The sequence below is a fragment of the Pseudovirgaria hyperparasitica genome, assembly GCF_010093815.1.
Source record: "Pseudovirgaria hyperparasitica strain CBS 121739 unplaced genomic scaffold EJ05scaffold_4, whole genome shotgun sequence".
In the NCBI taxonomy this organism is placed as follows: domain Eukaryota; kingdom Fungi; phylum Ascomycota; class Dothideomycetes; order Acrospermales; family Acrospermaceae; genus Pseudovirgaria; species Pseudovirgaria hyperparasitica.
In genome coordinates this window covers 895,116-910,192 of record NW_022985552.1, presented here as the reverse complement: position 1 = coordinate 910,192, position 15,077 = coordinate 895,116, and the positions used below count along the sequence as shown (strand labels likewise).

At 50.1% G+C, this 15,077-nt stretch overlaps 6 protein-coding genes across 6 annotated transcripts; 2 read left to right on the top strand and 4 right to left on the bottom strand.

Moving 5' to 3' along the window:
• Nucleotides 1-714: 714 nt before the first annotated feature.
• Nucleotides 715-2,089, bottom strand: EJ05DRAFT_508908 (NAD(P)-binding protein). The gene is made up of 5 exons (XM_033748050.1): nucleotides 1,825-2,089; nucleotides 1,397-1,754; nucleotides 1,303-1,349; nucleotides 940-1,251; nucleotides 715-886 (listed from the first exon to the last, which is right to left on the bottom strand). Exons 1-5 carry the CDS (start codon nucleotides 1,994-1,996, stop codon nucleotides 867-869), a joined length of 909 nt encoding a protein of 302 aa, XP_033602815.1. The 5' UTR covers nucleotides 1,997-2,089; the 3' UTR covers nucleotides 715-866.
• Nucleotides 2,090-2,313: 224 nt separating this feature from the next.
• Nucleotides 2,314-3,665, top strand: EJ05DRAFT_498322 (BSD-domain-containing protein; the record flags this gene model as incomplete). The annotated part of the gene is made up of 3 exons (XM_033746666.1): nucleotides 2,314-2,508; nucleotides 2,567-3,293; nucleotides 3,352-3,665. The coding sequence occupies 3 exons, from the start codon at nucleotides 2,314-2,316 to the stop codon at nucleotides 3,663-3,665; spliced, it is 1,236 nt and encodes a 411-aa protein (XP_033602814.1).
• Nucleotides 3,666-4,442: 777 nt separating this feature from the next.
• On the bottom strand, nucleotides 4,443-7,439 carry EJ05DRAFT_462420 (putative histidine kinase HHK3p; the record flags this gene model as incomplete). The annotated part of the gene is made up of 1 exon (XM_033742683.1): nucleotides 4,443-7,439. One exon carries the CDS (start codon nucleotides 7,437-7,439, stop codon nucleotides 4,443-4,445), a length of 2,997 nt encoding a protein of 998 aa, XP_033602813.1.
• A 427-nt stretch (nucleotides 7,440-7,866) lies between these two features.
• On the bottom strand, nucleotides 7,867-9,373 carry EJ05DRAFT_474251 (carbon-nitrogen hydrolase). Its single transcript, XM_033743572.1, has 4 exons — nucleotides 8,953-9,373; nucleotides 8,858-8,900; nucleotides 8,347-8,792; nucleotides 7,867-8,296 (listed from the first exon to the last, which is right to left on the bottom strand). The coding sequence occupies exons 1-4, from the start codon at nucleotides 9,074-9,076 to the stop codon at nucleotides 7,950-7,952; spliced, it is 960 nt and encodes a 319-aa protein (XP_033602812.1). The 5' UTR covers nucleotides 9,077-9,373; the 3' UTR covers nucleotides 7,867-7,949.
• Nucleotides 9,374-9,671: 298 nt separating this feature from the next.
• EJ05DRAFT_282400 (uncharacterized protein) lies at nucleotides 9,672-13,373 on the bottom strand. The gene is made up of 2 exons (XM_033740446.1): nucleotides 13,286-13,373; nucleotides 9,672-13,199 (listed from the first exon to the last, which is right to left on the bottom strand). The coding sequence occupies exon 2, from the start codon at nucleotides 13,007-13,009 to the stop codon at nucleotides 9,725-9,727; it is 3,285 nt and encodes a 1,094-aa protein (XP_033602811.1). The 5' UTR covers nucleotides 13,010-13,199; nucleotides 13,286-13,373; the 3' UTR covers nucleotides 9,672-9,724.
• A 502-nt stretch (nucleotides 13,374-13,875) lies between these two features.
• On the top strand, nucleotides 13,876-15,060 carry EJ05DRAFT_474249 (ubiquitin-conjugating enzyme type E2). Its single transcript, XM_033743571.1, has one exon. It carries the CDS (start codon nucleotides 14,181-14,183, stop codon nucleotides 14,736-14,738), a length of 558 nt encoding a protein of 185 aa, XP_033602810.1. The 5' UTR covers nucleotides 13,876-14,180; the 3' UTR covers nucleotides 14,739-15,060.
• Nucleotides 15,061-15,077: the final 17 nt, after the last annotated feature.

The window sequence follows — 15,077 nt, the reverse complement described above, 5'->3', positions numbered from 1 at the left end:
GAGACCGAAAGCTCTTGGAGGGTCTGTTAGCTATTCTATGTCGATGATCCTCTCCTAGTCCAGAAAAGGACTGTTCCTTTCGTATAGCGGATATTATGCATTGAAACTTTATGCTGGTTCCTCTGGCTAAGTTCTCGTGGCGTTGTTTCATAGTGTTTGATTGAACATGTCGTCTTTCTTTCTGGTGTCAAGATCTGGTCATCTGGACTGATTTACTGTCGATCTCATATTACCATTCGTGTCTCTTCTTCATCACGACTTACACAGGTCATAGCTGTTTCGCCTCCGTAGTCTACCGTTGCAAATGGCGCAATGTCTTCGCGTTCTCTTCGATGCAAGTAAAAACTTTAGCCAGATTATAAGCATAATCCATAACTTCTACCGCTGGTGGCGATAGAGGATCAAGTTGTGGATCAGGATGCTGCGAATGGTTTCCCGCCGCAATCCAAAATATGCTGATTCTAGTCAAGAGAGGCACGTGGTAGATGTACCACATGGCTTATCCCATCGATATTAGGAGTTACCACCTGAGAAAGACATTTCAGCTATCTACAGTCCGGAATAAGAGCTTAAGATGGCCTTGATTCAAACAAGCGACCCCATGATATCCATGAATGGGTCGACGGCAGAGTCTACTACCGGACCGGATATCTCTGTCGAAAGCACATTCCCTACTACTTACGTAGCAGGTGATACGAAAGGAGAGCAACCGTTGAAGGCCATGAGCGGCACTACCCAACATTCAGGTCGGCGTCGGTCTGTATCTTAAATTCGACTGTCTATTTTGTGTGGAACTCTGAAAGCTATGTAAGGTACAATCTTGAGTAATGTAGGAACCTGCGATCTAACAAACCCAGACGTGCTTCTCAGAATACGGTCTGACCACCTGTAGTACCACGTTAGTCGACATGTATAGTTGAATCTGCTGGGCCATTTTACCATCGACAAGCAAATCAGTTCCGTTGATATATGTCCCAGCATTGGAGCATAGCAATACCAAAGGTCCGCAAAGCTCCTGAGGAGATCCCATCCTGCCCATAGGATTTCTTTCAGCCCATATCTTCCGAGCCTCTTCCAGTCCGGGGCCTTCGTTTAAGATCGTGTCCATATAGCCAGGAGAGATGGAGTTGACCCGAATGCCGTAACGCGCCCACTCTGCCGCAAGACATGACTTCAAGTGGATAAGAGATGCTTTCGAAACATTGTAAGCGCTCTGCGGCTGAGGATAGTTCACTCTGTGGCCGGACATAGCTTGGCAAAGTCAGTATGCATACATGGAAAAAAGGAGACAGAGGAACCAACATGCGATGAACACAATCACTCCTCCTGTGCCTTGGTCCTGCATGACCCTGACTTGTCAATATGTATGACCCCAAAGGTATGTATTGTACTTTACCTTGCAACAGCTTGAGCAGAGAGAAACGAGCCCGTTGAGTTGATATCAATGGTACGCCGCCACTCCTCCGGACTCATATCCATGGCATGTGTACATCCTACAACACCAGCAAAGCAGCACAAAATATCGACACTGCCCAAAGTCTGTCTAACGTCTGCTACGGCAGCACTAATCTCATCTACAACCGTGACATTGACAGACTTGGTCATAATCTTGACAGACGGAAAATCTTCCTTCAGCTTGTCAATGTGATCTTGAGACTGCGTTGGGTTTATATCAAACAGGGCTAGACCCGCCAGACCATGCTCGCATAGAGCCCGAGCAGCCTCAAGAGCTAATGTTCCTGCACCTCCGGTAACTGCAAGATAGCATTAGATTGACGCGAACCGTCAAAGTCTTTGCGGCTTTACCATATGCATTTCACATACTGATGGCATTGCCTTCGACTGCAAAACGATACTGTGCTCGTCCTGCAGCACTCAAGTAATGTGGAATGGGAGGAGGAGGAGCTGTCAAAGACGATGCTGCACCATCCGAGAGTATCATCTCTGGTATCTGGCGATCGAGCAGACCGTCACGATCAACATGGTTATCTGGCATGATGCAAAGAGAATTCGATGATACAACTAGTTGAACAACAGATGCAGATTGAACACTAATATAACACAAAGTTTGCTCGAGTTACGTTTGAGATCCATAAATGCTGAATGTGGTAAAATGTCCCGAGTTCGCGCTACCTTCTTGTTAGCAGCGTCATTGGTCCGCGCTGATTGGTGCGTTGGCTCAGGGTCCCGCATACGCCTCGGGAGAGCAACGGCTTCAATCCTTGTCAACAAGACTCCACTCCCTACTCTACCTATGTGCACACCTTCCGAGGGCATAGCCATATTATTCGACATTCTTTGAAGCGAAACAAGATGGACGTAGCATACGATAGTGTCCAGAAGGAGTCTTTTCCCGACGATCAAGAACAGCAGGGAGATTCGACGACCGCTGCAGTGGGGCCACCGCCTGGCACGTTCAATAACGATGTCCAGGAAGCCTACAAGGCCATATCTAGCAGTCCTTGGGCAGCACGACTAGGCGGGCTGTGGGGAAACGTGAAGAAGCAGGTATGTGCTGCCATCCATAATTGCGCTCTATCATCATCGTCTAACCTTCCCAAAACAGGGTGAACAATACTACGAGGGCGCCCAAAAGCAGTACTCCACCGCGAGTGAACAGGCCACGCAAGGCCTCACATCAATCATCGGCCGAACTCGAGGACTATCAATCCAGCAACCTGCCGACGGCGAGTCCGCAGCGAGTCCGGCGGCGCCACAGAAACAAAAGGAGGCATTAGAGACACACCCAGCCAGACCAGACTCTCTACCGGCTGATATTCTCAAGGAGGCCGGCGGCTTACTATCGCGATTCCGGAGTGAGGCGCAAAAGCGACTGAAAGACATTGAAAAGGCCGAAGATGCCGCAGACGAAGCCCTCCTGAAATTCGGGAGCAATATCCGGAATTACCTCCGCGAAGCAGTCGTCGTCGCGCCGCCAGACACGTCCGAAGGAGCGGACAACTCGAAGGTTCTATTTGAAAGCAAAGATGCAGAGGGCCGACGCGTCATCCATACCACTCGCTTCGACGCACAACTTCACGTCATACACTCGAGTCTCGACAGCTTTCTGAAAGACCCAGTCAGTCCGCAATGGGTGCCTTGGGGCGAGACATTCGATATCAAGGCGCACACCGAAACGATCTCGAAGGACCTGGAGAAATACGAGGACCTGAGAAGGGCAATGGAGAAGCTTGTCCCGGAAAAGGTCGAATACTCCGAATTCTGGACGCGCTACTACTTCCTGCGACACGTCATTGAGAGCGAGGAGCAGAGACGGAAAGAGATGCTCAAAGGTATGCCTCATCCACACATATGCCTGACGCTCACCGTCACTTGACTAACCCTCCGTAGCCTCAGCCAACACCCCAGACGAAGACGTCGCATGGGACGAAGACTCAGACGACGACGACAACGACAACGAATCCTCCACCCCAAACAAAACCCAACCCCTGTCCGCCTCCAAAGAGACCCTCCGCACAGACGAAAAAGACAACACCCTTCTCAAGCCCAGCGAGCCCAGAAAATCCGGTGATCAACACTCCCAAGCCGACAGCGACGCCTCGTACGACGTCGTCAGCGGTGCAACAAGTCGAGCGCACGGCAGTCCCAAGGAAACGAAGACAGAGGTTGTCGCCGAGGAAAGCGACGAGGACGATTGGGAGTGATGATGATGATGATGGTGATTGCAAGGCATACTTTGTTTCGTGTCGAGGCATCGTTCGGTGTGCTTTTCACTTTAAGCCTGCTTTGCAAGGGCGTTTTGTGGGGTCCTTTTACGCTTGCGTTGGGGGTGTGGGTATATATCACGTTTGGGTTATGGTGTATGATTGCTCCCCCTCTGGTCTCGCGAGTTTCGCATTTCAAATCTACTCTACAACTGCTGCCTTATCGACGGCTTGTTGGGTCTTGTGTACATTCCATCGACATGAAACTTCCCGTGCGAGTCTTTTCTGCTCTGCGGTATATCTCCTCTCGACGGACAGACATGATAGCAGCTGCCTGGTTCGGGCAGAAAGTATGATGATACTGGTGTGCCAATGAAGCAAAAATCTACACGTCTCGAGCTTATGAGTCTGCTTGAATTCGCTGTGCATGTAGCAGCAATACGCCAGTACGATAGAGAAGAAAATGGGTATATGCACTATTTACTGTGGAAAAGTAGAGTAGTAAGAAAGTGTAGAGCGATGACGAGGATAGCACTATTAATCCACCACCTTTTTTGAAAGGTCTATCGAGAGCTTGTGAACTCCGTCCACATGACAAGTATAGATGAATCGAGATTACAGCCTCAAGCAACATACTACAGTTCTCAACATATACGCCAAGCACCACGCTATGCATGAATAAACAGAATACGATCAAGAAGCCGCGCCAATGCCAAACAATGAGACGGGTATAACGCACTCGTCTAGTACGCGTCTCTATACCTTGCTCCCTAACCATCACACGCCCGCACCACCAAATTCTGGGAAATGGCCTTTTATACCCTGATCCAAGGCCTTCATAGCAACAGGTTTGACAAAGAACCCGTCCGCACCCGCTTCAGCAGAGCGCACCCTGTCCACGGGACTATCCTGGCCCGTGACCATAAGAACGACGCTTCTCGGCAATCCAAGCTGTTTCTCAAGAGCACGGATCTCGCGTGTTGCGTCGATGCCGTCCTTGACAGGCATTTGCAGGTCCATCAAGATCAGGTTGACGCGTCGATGTTGATACGGCGATGGGAGACGTGGATTTGAGAATGCGGCGACGGCTTTTTCGCCGTTGATTGCGGTGACGTAGGGGATCTTGCGCTTTTTGCAATACATGGATATGATCTGCAGATTGACGCTGTTGTCGTCGACGAGGAGGGCAAAGGGGGCTTCAGCTGTTTCTCGGGGTGAAAGAGGAGGGCTGAAAGAGGGGGGAGTGGAGCGGATGTTGATGGTGGCCTGTATGGTGACTTCGGTGATGGCGTTTGGGCTATTGATGTGCTGTGCGGGAGGAGGTTTATGCTCTTCTTGTAAGCAGACGACGGAGGATGGGGTCGTGATCACCACTCTTTGAGTATCGGTCTGTCCCTCGACGACTGTCTCGTTTTGTGTTTCCAAGGGCGGAGCGAGGAGGGAGTCTACATTGGATAGCGTGCAGTCCAGTTGGTTGGACGTATATGGGCCTCTTAGTATGACGACCCTTCGTGCGTCGGGTATACGTTCCAGGTGTTCATATCTTCTCCCAGATGGTACAAGACACACTGCGACCTGCATCGGATCGAGAGACTTGACAATCGATTCAAAGCTGTCGGCGTCCTCGGTATAATCTATGATAGCCAATGAGTCGTTAGACTTGGTAGAATGCTCGAGTCCTCTGCTTCGCAGATACTGAGCAAAGTGATCTGAAAGCTGGCTAACAACACCTGAAGAAGAGTGTAGGGAATAGACGGAGGGGAGATGTCGAAGCGTTCGGATGAGAGGCGTATTCTGATTTACTTCAGGGGCGAATCGAGGATTTCGGAAATGCATGCGGAAATGCGAGCCTTTGCCTACTGTTGACTGCACAAGACTTACGGTACCGTCCATAAGATTTGCAAGTTTCGAAGCAAGAGTCAAGCCAAGGCCGATACCTTTGCTGTGAGGGTCGATCTTCTCGTAAGGCTCGAAGATTCTAGTGTGGTCTTGTTGGGGAATGCCACAGCCAGTATCTTCGACATCGACAATGAGACTTTGACAGTCAGGAGAGGACGATATGGTGACATTGATCAGTCCGCTCTGAGTGTTCTGTATCGCGTTCATGACCAGATGTTGTAGGCAGTCTTTAAGTAACACAAGATCTATAGTCAAAGTAGCACATTGTTGTTGAAGTTGGTTAAGATAGAAGACGCATTTGCCGGTCATAGCCTCCTCTTGAAAAGTTTGGGCGATGTCCGACAGGATGGCTACTTCCATCTCTCGGAGCTCTGAAAGACTGACCACCGTCGGTTTGTGACTCACATCGTCCCATCGGTTTAGTTTGAGCATGCTATCGACGATAGTCATTAGGTCACGGCCGGAGGACTTGATGGTACGAATGAACGGAGAAGCATCGAACTCCTGCAATGGCGCTTGCAATTGCTCAATTTGATCACTCAAAAGTTTGCGCGCCTTCAATTCTTCAGCCAGAAGCTCTACAGACCCAAGGACGCCATGAATTGGTGTTCTCAGCTGGTGTGTGATGCCACGGAGGAATATATCCTTTGCTTTCAGTGCCTTGTTAAGATCTTGTTCCTGTCGATACGTACTGAAAGCAAGCGCACATCGCTCCACGAACCCAGAGTCGACATCATCGAAAACGAATTGAACATCATTCGAGGCCACGATCATGTATGTTGGAGTCTGGAATTGCTGACACTTCCGTACGATTGCTCGGACTGTTCTTTGGCTTGAAAGAGATGTGTGGTTTGAGGTTGCAATAATCGACTCCAGGTATTCTGTATCTTCATAAACCCCGTCCACGACGTCGGTGTACGGTATGGCATCGCGACCAGACAATGCAACCTGATCGGATCCAGACTGCTGCAGGCTCACGACTGCGTGAGGGTATTTCTCCCTCAAGGTATCTAACACGAGCGTTTCAGCATCGCAGTTAAGAAACAGTTTCCCTTCTAGCCTTGCAATCAGATCAGACATATGATGACGGTCTCGCTGCCGTCGTAGTTTCGCAGCGTGAACGAGCTCCGCCGTAATCATATCAGCAAAGCTGTCCAGTGCCGCCTGTTTGGTAGGTGACAAAGGTGCTTGTGGAGTATTAGAGGCCACGCACAGCGACCCCAGTGCAACTTTCTCGCCGAACTCAGTCTCGATCTTGAGAGCACATCCAGCATACGAACGAAGGCCTCCTATCTGGACATGCGGAGACTTCTGAAAGCGCCAGTCCTCGTCCATATTCGTAAGCATAAACAGTCCGTCTTGATTAATGGTGTGCGCACATGTGCTCTCTCTGCGCGGGAGTATAGCAAGTGGTAGCCCAACGGCAGCAATCCGGGTGTACACATCGTTGTCAAGAAGCCCTGTCAATGCAAACTCCCAGCCTATGATCTCTCTGACCAGGCGGACTTTTTCTTGGATCCTCAATAACAAATCCTTATCACCCTCAAGTCCTCGAGTGTAGTACCATAATATGGTCAGACGCAGTCTCTCATTCCGGGCAAGGACTGGCGAGAGATATGCATCTTTGAACTCAGGAGGACTTTGTGGCTCAGGTGAAGGTGCATTCTTGTGCTCTTTCTCCGGGTAATACTTGAAGTGATAGTCTTCAGTCCAAGAATCAAGAGGTAGATTGTAGTTGTCAGGGTCGAGGATCGGCCCTACATCTGCAGGACGCTGAGGTGGGGAGTCTTGTCTCGGCAAAGGGAGGCGAGTTTCTGCGCTTGGAACGAATTGAACGCGAGGGGCCAGTCGCGTAGGCTCTACTTCTGTGACCATGGCAGAGTTCAACAAGCAATGATGGGCACAACCTTTCAGCCATGCATGACGATCAGCAATTGGGAGGGGTATCGAGGCAGAGATCCGTGGGTTCGAGAGGCGGATATTGTGGAAGATTCGATAACGACAGTGAAATGACTTTCTGTCAGTTCATGTCAGTCGCATGCCGCATACTTTGACGTGGGGACACGTCTGAACTTCTTCTGTCATTTGATCCATAATCGAGAGCCATATTCTGCATCAATAAGATAACAGGGGCCATACGCACCGAGAAGTGTTCGCGTTCTAGACTCTAAAGGCCAAGCACCTCTGCCTCTGGCGTTCAAGTGAGTGGCGAACACGACGAGCTACAACAAAAGCGGTTAGGATACAGCAGGGGTACCTCGGCCGTCGGAAAATGATACAAGACTGTAATGAACATATCAACGTCTTTCTCTCTAATCATAAGACCATATATAATCGCTACAGAAAAAAGCCACGTCCTCAAAAAACAAAACAAAAAACCTGTCCTCACGTCGTCTTTGTCGATCTCACAATCTTCTTAGGCCCGACATCAACACCAAGCCAAAGCAAATCTGGCCGACTGTAATGTCCCGACGCATCTGCCAACGTCTTCGTCTTCGTAACCAACCCAAGATCAATCTCCGCAAAGAGGAGCGTCTCCGGCTCAGAATTCGGCGCAGACAGAACACGCCCATCAGGTCCAATCAACGCCGAGCTGCCTGCAATCGCGGTGCCCATGATGGGAGCACCCTTTGTTCCCATAAGCTCAGTCCCCTTCTCGCTCAGCGCGGACGTGCAATGTAGGACGAAGGCTTGCGATTCCATGGCGTAGCTTTGGGAGAGATTGAGGCATCCTAGATGGTGAGATTGAAGATTCAATCCAAGGGGGAACACGGGCTCTTACCTTCAGCACTCATGGAGTAAAACCCTGGCGAGCCATCAACGAAGCCATCTAGCGGCGGCCACGCCGCAACATGAATCTGTTCCTTCTGTGCAATCATATGGTACTTGAGCAGCGGCTGGATGTGCTCCCAGCACGACAGACATCCCACCTTCCCCACGTCCTTCGTATCAACAACGTCACTTAAGCAATCCGTCGTCGCATCACCAAAGATAGTACGCTCCATATGCGTCGGCTTCATCTTGCGTCTTTTCGAGGTGATCTTGCCCTCCTCGGAGATCAGCGCCTGGGAGATGTATAGCGAATCACCGTCTCTTTCGGAAAAGCCTAGGGCGACACTGATGGCATTCTCCTGTGCAGCGCTGCAAATCTTGCGCATCTCGGCGCTGTCTACAGTCAGGGAATTATCGACGTAGCGCGTGCCGAGCTCGAAGTCGACCGGGCGCGACCTGTCAAGCCTGTTAGCCATGGATATGGGTGAGTGTATGATATTTGAGATGGCCACGTGACATACCAGATCCAAGCTGGGTATCCAGGAACCCACATCTCCGGGAACGCTGCATGCTGTTAGACGTCTGAAGCAGATAGCTTAAGTTGAGATATGGGTACCTATAAGTTTGGCGCCTCCGGCAGCGGCTTCTTTGATGAGCGCGCACGTCTTCGCAACTGTGCCTTGAAGGTCCAACCATACCGGCTCATGCTGTGTGATGGCGACCTTTACGTTCTTTGACATGGTTGACAGTATATGGACTAGAGACGATGTGATCACTGGTGTTTGTAGCAAGAACAATCAACAATCAACAAGGTGCGACTCCTCCTCGACTAGTTATTCATTGCATTCTTCCACTCAGCCGAGGAGAGATGAGGGACGCTTCCGCTTCCGGGCTCCTATGCTGTTGGACGGAAATATCCCGAACGTCGACCAGAGAAGATTGCTTTCGTATCATATGGATTTCGATATGGTCGATTGTTGATCGGCACCCGGCAGATAAGACAGGCGGGGTAGAATGGAAAGGGACCTTCAGGGAGAACTAGAATAGCGCCCATTTTCTATAAACACCACCAACAGCACTTATATGACACTAGGATGGTAGAAGACGGGCTCGTTCCGCATCTAGGCCTTGGCGTTCTGTTCCTGTGTCGATACAGGGTAAAGAGATTAGACGAGCTTGGGGGCTGTGTCATGGTTTTGTATCATAAAAACATTAAGTCGACGGCGGATCGACTGATCATAAAACAGATTATGGAACAGGTATATAGTATAATGGCCTTATGAACCCACCATATAAAAAAATCGAGGTATCATCCCACATCCAACAGCGCCGAGGCCATGCAAAAGAAATCGCGAGCTCATACCCAATCATCACCAACATTTCCATTTTCAGCGCCTGCCATAGACTGGATGCTCTGCCATCCTCGTCTTGCCTTTGTCCTTGGCCGCGTTCAACCTCGGAGGTGTGATACCCCTTCCAGTACTATGGCCATACTGGGTTCCATCTTCAGCTTGGCTCAACACTTTCGTCGGAACAAGGTATTCCTGGTTTCTAGGATCTTCGTGTGAAGCGTCATGATGTGCATCATGTCTGAAAAGATTCATAATGTCCTTCATGTCGAGCTTGTTAATACCCTTCTTGCTACCACCTTCTATTGCAGCTGCCGCAAGTTTACGCTTGGATTCCTGCAACTCGATAATGCGCTCCTCGACCGTTTTGTCAACGGTTAAGCGGTATACTAACACATCTACTGTTTGATTCAGACGGTGTACTCGGTCGATAGCTTGTTCTTCAACAAAGGGATTCCAGAAAGGCTCGACAATGACAACTCTGCTTGCTGCAGTCAAGTTGAGGCCCAAGCTTCCACATTTCAAACTGCAAAGCAGAACTCTTGTACGCTCATCGTTGCGAAGCTTTTCTAGACTAGCCTCGCGCAGATCGTTACGCATACCACCGTCGTAACGTGCGAAATTGAAACGGTCCCGCCGTAGGAATGGTTCAATGAGGTCGAGCATAGAAGTGAACTGTGAGAAGACAATGACTTTGTGTGAAGGGGACTCCCTGTGCAGGATCGCAAGAAGCTCACGAATCTTACTTGACGCTTCAATGTGCATACTCTTCTTGCCTTGGTATGCCACCACAGACTCATCGGAATCGTCAGTTGTGGACGAATCGTTGTCATCATCCTCACTGCCGCTTTGATTGTCTGACGCTTCTTCCTCGTTAGCTGTATGTGCTTTGTGTTTTATGGCGCTGTCTTGCGAGATGAAGGAATCGTCCTCTTCTCCGGATTCATCGCTCACAGAGTCAACTGAGCCAAGCGTATCACCACCTCCTTCTGCGTCTTCATCGTCGGTTCCACCGGCTTTGCCTAGATCTATTTTCTGTCGGTCGCTCTCAGGGACAATCCACTCGCCTTCATCGTCATCGTCATCGCTGTCAGTAACAACTCGACGTCGTCGGTTTGTTTTGGCGCCAGAGCTCTTACTAACAGCTGCATCTTCAGCCTCGTCTTCGTCTTCACTGCCAGCGATGTCGTTGCCAGTACAATCTTCTGGAGTTTTCTTCGACTTCTTCAAATCCCGCTTCTTCTTTTTATGCTGTCTCCTCTGAGCTTTAAGGTCGCTCTCGCAGTCTGTGCAGCGCACTGCTCCAGAAGCGGTCTCATCTTTCGACATATCCACTTGACACACGTCACATTGCTTAGTTTCGACTGCAAGACCTCCAAGCATATTGGCAAGGTCGTCCAAGTCATCCTTAGTTGAGCCTTGGGCTGATTGATTATCAGGCTTGGAGCCGGTAGTCAGAGCATCCTTATCTCTTTTCAGCGAGTACGTCATCAACTCTGGATGATTGCAGGCCTGGCGCAGTCGAAGAAGTAGAACCAAAGCACCAATATAGTCCTGCTTCTCCGCACCCATCATCTCTTTGAGTCGACTTTCTGCACGATCGGCCAGGCGATCGTAGAAACGCCTCTCACTACCATTCAGCTTGCAAACAACTATTTCAACTTTGCGCTCTACGATCTTGAACTTAGGTGTGTCATCACCTTCTTTGACCTTGCCGCCTGGAACCAGAGCGCCTTCCTCCTTCAAAACATCCTTCGTTCGACGTTTCATGAAGGCTTTCAAAAAGAAATTAAGCCGCTTCATCGCGAGTCCTCCACGTCCGTTCTTCATGGGGCCGGTAATCTGATCCTTCCAAGCGACCATCTCGTTATATGGCTTAATGCGAAGGAATCGGATGAGAGACTGGAGTTCATCAAGATTATTCTGCATTGGGGTTCCAGTGAGACACCATCGGTAATGCGATCTCAAAGCGTAGCAGGCCTGCGTCATTTTTGCGTTCCGATTCTTGATAGTATGCGCTTCGTCCAAGATGATACGATACCAGTTGACGCCGAAGCAGCCAGTTTGAATGCCTTTGCCATCCGCCTCGCTATTTGCATGTTCTGATGCCATAATTTGATAAGTCGTGACTACGACATCGTATTTCTTGAGCTCCGCAGCGCGCTTCGTCCTAGAAGGGCCGTGATGGACAAGGACTTTAAGTTCATATCCAGATTGGATTTTGGTCTTGATTTCTGATTCCCATTGCTTGATTAGCGCAAGCGGTGCTACCACTAGTGTGCATTTGGCTACGTCCTGAGCAATCTTGCGTTTGGGGTCTTTTGAAAGCTCCTCTTCTGATGGCCTGGGATTCTGTAAGATGAGGGCAAGTGACTGTATCGTTTTACCAAGACCCATGTCATCGGCCAGAATGCCGCCTTTAGGAAGGACCCCGTTCTTCTTGCGTACGCCGGCCTCTTTGTCTAGCATCCAAGTAACACCGGCAACTTGATGCGGAAGCAATTTGACCTTCAGGCCCTCGACCGATCCGTCATCTTCCTCGTCCTCTTCTTCATCGGCTTCGTCTTTTTGTGACTCTGCCTTGACCTTCAGGGCGTTCAGCTTGTTGGCAAGCGATTCCAGCTCGTCTGTCTTTTTCGTTGCTTGCTTCCTCTTTCGTAGTCGCATCTTGGGCTGATCATCATCATCATTCTCAAAAGCACCCTCCAGCAAAGCCTTGATGTTTTCACTCGCTTTCGCGGCATCAACGTACATCAACGGATCAGGGGCACCAAATCGATCATCCTGCAGAGCTGCGTTGGGATCAAAACTGTCATCTTCGTCCCTGTGCGTCAAATCGACAGGAATCTGCGAAGAAGCATGAACGGGATGCATGGGGATGATCCGAACCGAATCATACTGTGCAGGATTCGTTGGTCTTGATATAGGCACGGGCTTCGCTTTAGGGGCTATTGGGAAGTTTGCTGGGCGTGGTATTTCCATCACGTCCGGGAATTTCATCGAATCCCAAGACATTGTTGGCACGTCTGCGCCCAGTGGTCGCGGCGCAGCCCGATTCCACGGTGTACTGCTCGCCTCGGGTGTGAACGGGCTTTCTGGGGTAGTTGGTGCCTTTTGTGCTGGCGGATGAGCACGGTGGTGCTCTGCCCGTGGCTGTCCAGGTTTTGGAACATTGAAAACGTGGTTGTAGTTGTTCGCCCTGTTGAGAGGATTGCGTATCGGACTGGTCTTGCCAAATTCTGGTGTCTCCACACGAGCGTTGAGATTTGTCGACGATGATGGTTGAAGAGGCACATTGCTCTTCTGCCTCGGATCGTTCGCCATCCTCTTTCTGTGATTGTTCCGCGAAGTTGTGGTACTGATGCAAGTGTCGCTGCTTGTGCTGCTTTCGGAGTGATGAAACTCGACCGACAGCCGGACAGGATACCGTGGAGACGGAAATCGGGGCTTTTCTGGCGAGTGCAGAGTATTTCGCGGACGAAAAGGGCCCCCGGTAGGCTGGAATTTACGATGCCTATATTGGGGTGACGCAATTAGGATCGATCATTGCAATGAGGAATTGTATGGTAGAAGGCAGCAAAAGAGCTGTGAATCACATACCGTTCAGCCAGAATGCGCTGTAGACCTAGGAATAGCTAGATATATGTTGGTGATGCAGTGTGTGGTCGCTCGTCCGTCCCAGTATACAGAGTTCTGTTCTAGGCAGCTGCCGCCAAGTTGCGTTTCCCAGCAACGCGACAACACGCGCACGCATTAGCACATAGCTGCCTTATATTTGGCCTTATCGCCTGGATGCCTTATAATTATCCCCCTCATCCCGGCCCCTCCCAAGATCCTCATGAAACTGCGGCGGGACCTTTAGCTGCCATTGTCGGGCTTCAATGCGCAAATCAGACCTGCGAATCATCTGTCAGTATGTTCCGTAACAAGAACAGTAATTAGAGTCCTTATCCGATTGCTCCACGTGATGTACGGTCATGCGGTCTCCTGTCTCTTCCCCACTGCGCACCGACAGTATGACCGACAGAGAGACGGCGTTAACATCGATCTGCCCGTGCCTCCTTGCTTGCGTGACGACTTCCCTGACCAGCTAGGTAGACCATACCCGCAGCCCGCCGTGTCCATCATCCACGTTTCAAGCACTCTGACTCCTACAGCTCTTCTATCTATCACATACTCAATCCACCACATCTGTCCTTGTCCTGCTTGACTTCTTCGCCAGCTACAAACTGCCTTAGCCACAGCACTCACAGCCTCCTGGAGCCTAGATCGCAACGAAGCTTTCCTAAGCAGCCATTTTCCGATCACGGTACTCATTTGACCTCAACACAGCGCCACCAGCAGGAGAATACCTAACTTACGAAGTCTCTGAAGCCGGCCAGAGCCAGAGAGGGATATACTGTAGAAGAGCCTCCTTCGATATCGATCACGTCTTTACTTCCGTCCTTGTAATCCATCGAGCCAGCCAGACACGAAACATATTAGAGGCGGCAAGATGAGCAGTCCGAAGCGTCGGATCGAGACAGATGTCATGAAGATGCTAATGAGCGACTATGAGGTAACTCTGGTCAATGACAACATGCAAGAGTTCTACGTTCGGTTCAAGGGTCCTGAAGAGACACCATTCCAAGGTGGTCTCTGGAAGATCCATGTTGAACTACCTGACCAGTACCCATACAAGAGTCCCAGTATTGGCTTCGTAAACCGTATATTCCATCCCAACATTGATGAGCTGTCCGGCTCTGTCTGTCTCGATGTTATCAACCAAACATGGTCGCCCATGTACGACATGGTCAATATCTTCGAAGTCTTCCTGCCTCAACTCCTTCGTTACCCAAATCCGACGGATCCACTCAACGGCGAAGCAGCGGCTTTGCTCATGCGAGAGCCAAAGAGCTACGACGCGAAAGTCAAGGAATATGTGGTCAAATACGCCTCCAAAGATGCTGCTGATGAGGCCGACGAGGATAGCGGGGAGGACGACGAGATGAGCTCTGTCGGGAGCTACGAGTCCGGCGATGAAGAGCCAACGGGAAACATGGACGAGATCTGAAGTCGTCTTTTGGGGTCACATACGAGTCCCAGCATTCTATAGCGTATAAGCAATTTTCATTGGTTTTGTCTAGCCGCAATAGGCTCCGGTGTTTTATTCAGGAGAACTGGCTTCGGGATCTGGGTATTTCAAGGGGCGTTTGGCTGGCCGACACTCTCCTCTTCTTCATGACTGGAGGCATGCCTGATATAAGTCTGGCTCAAGAATCTCTGAATCGAGCAAGCCTGGGACATAGCAGGAACACAATAGGCCATATCATTCAATGCAATATTATCAGTATAGTTACGTGTATAGCTTAGCAATGTCGATGACAATTTCAGTATAATCTTTCTGCAGTAT

What these genes read in the sequence shown, in the direction of transcription:
- EJ05DRAFT_474251 (XM_033743572.1), bottom strand. Translation starts at nt 9,076, where the DNA reads ATGTCAAAGAACGTAAAGGTCGCCATCACACAGCATGAGCCGGTATGG. An exon ending in GGATACCCAGCTTGGATCTG is followed by an intron (nt 8,793 to 8,857) that starts GTATGTCACGTG and finishes CAGGCTTGACAG; the next exon opens with GTCGCGCCCGGTCGACTTCG. An exon ending in TTACTCCATGAGTGCTGAAG is followed by an intron (nt 8,297 to 8,346) that starts GTAAGAGCCCGT and finishes CTCACCATCTAG; the next exon opens with GATGCCTCAATCTCTCCCAA.
- EJ05DRAFT_474249 (XM_033743571.1), top strand. Translation starts at nt 14,181, where the DNA reads ATGAGCAGTCCGAAGCGTCGGATCGAGACAGATGTCATGAAGATGCTA.
- EJ05DRAFT_282400 (XM_033740446.1), bottom strand. Translation starts at nt 13,009, where the DNA reads ATGGCGAACGATCCGAGGCAGAAGAGCAATGTGCCTCTTCAACCATCA.
- EJ05DRAFT_508908 (XM_033748050.1), bottom strand. Translation starts at nt 1,996, where the DNA reads ATGCCAGATAACCATGTTGATCGTGACGGTCTGCTCGATCGCCAGATA. An exon ending in AGTGATTGTGTTCATCGCAT is followed by an intron (nt 1,252 to 1,302) that starts GTTGGTTCCTCT and finishes GACTTTGCCAAG; the next exon opens with CTATGTCCGGCCACAGAGTG. An exon ending in AACTGATTTGCTTGTCGATG is followed by an intron (nt 887 to 939) that starts GTAAAATGGCCC and finishes GTGGTACTACAG; the next exon opens with GTGGTCAGACCGTATTCTGA.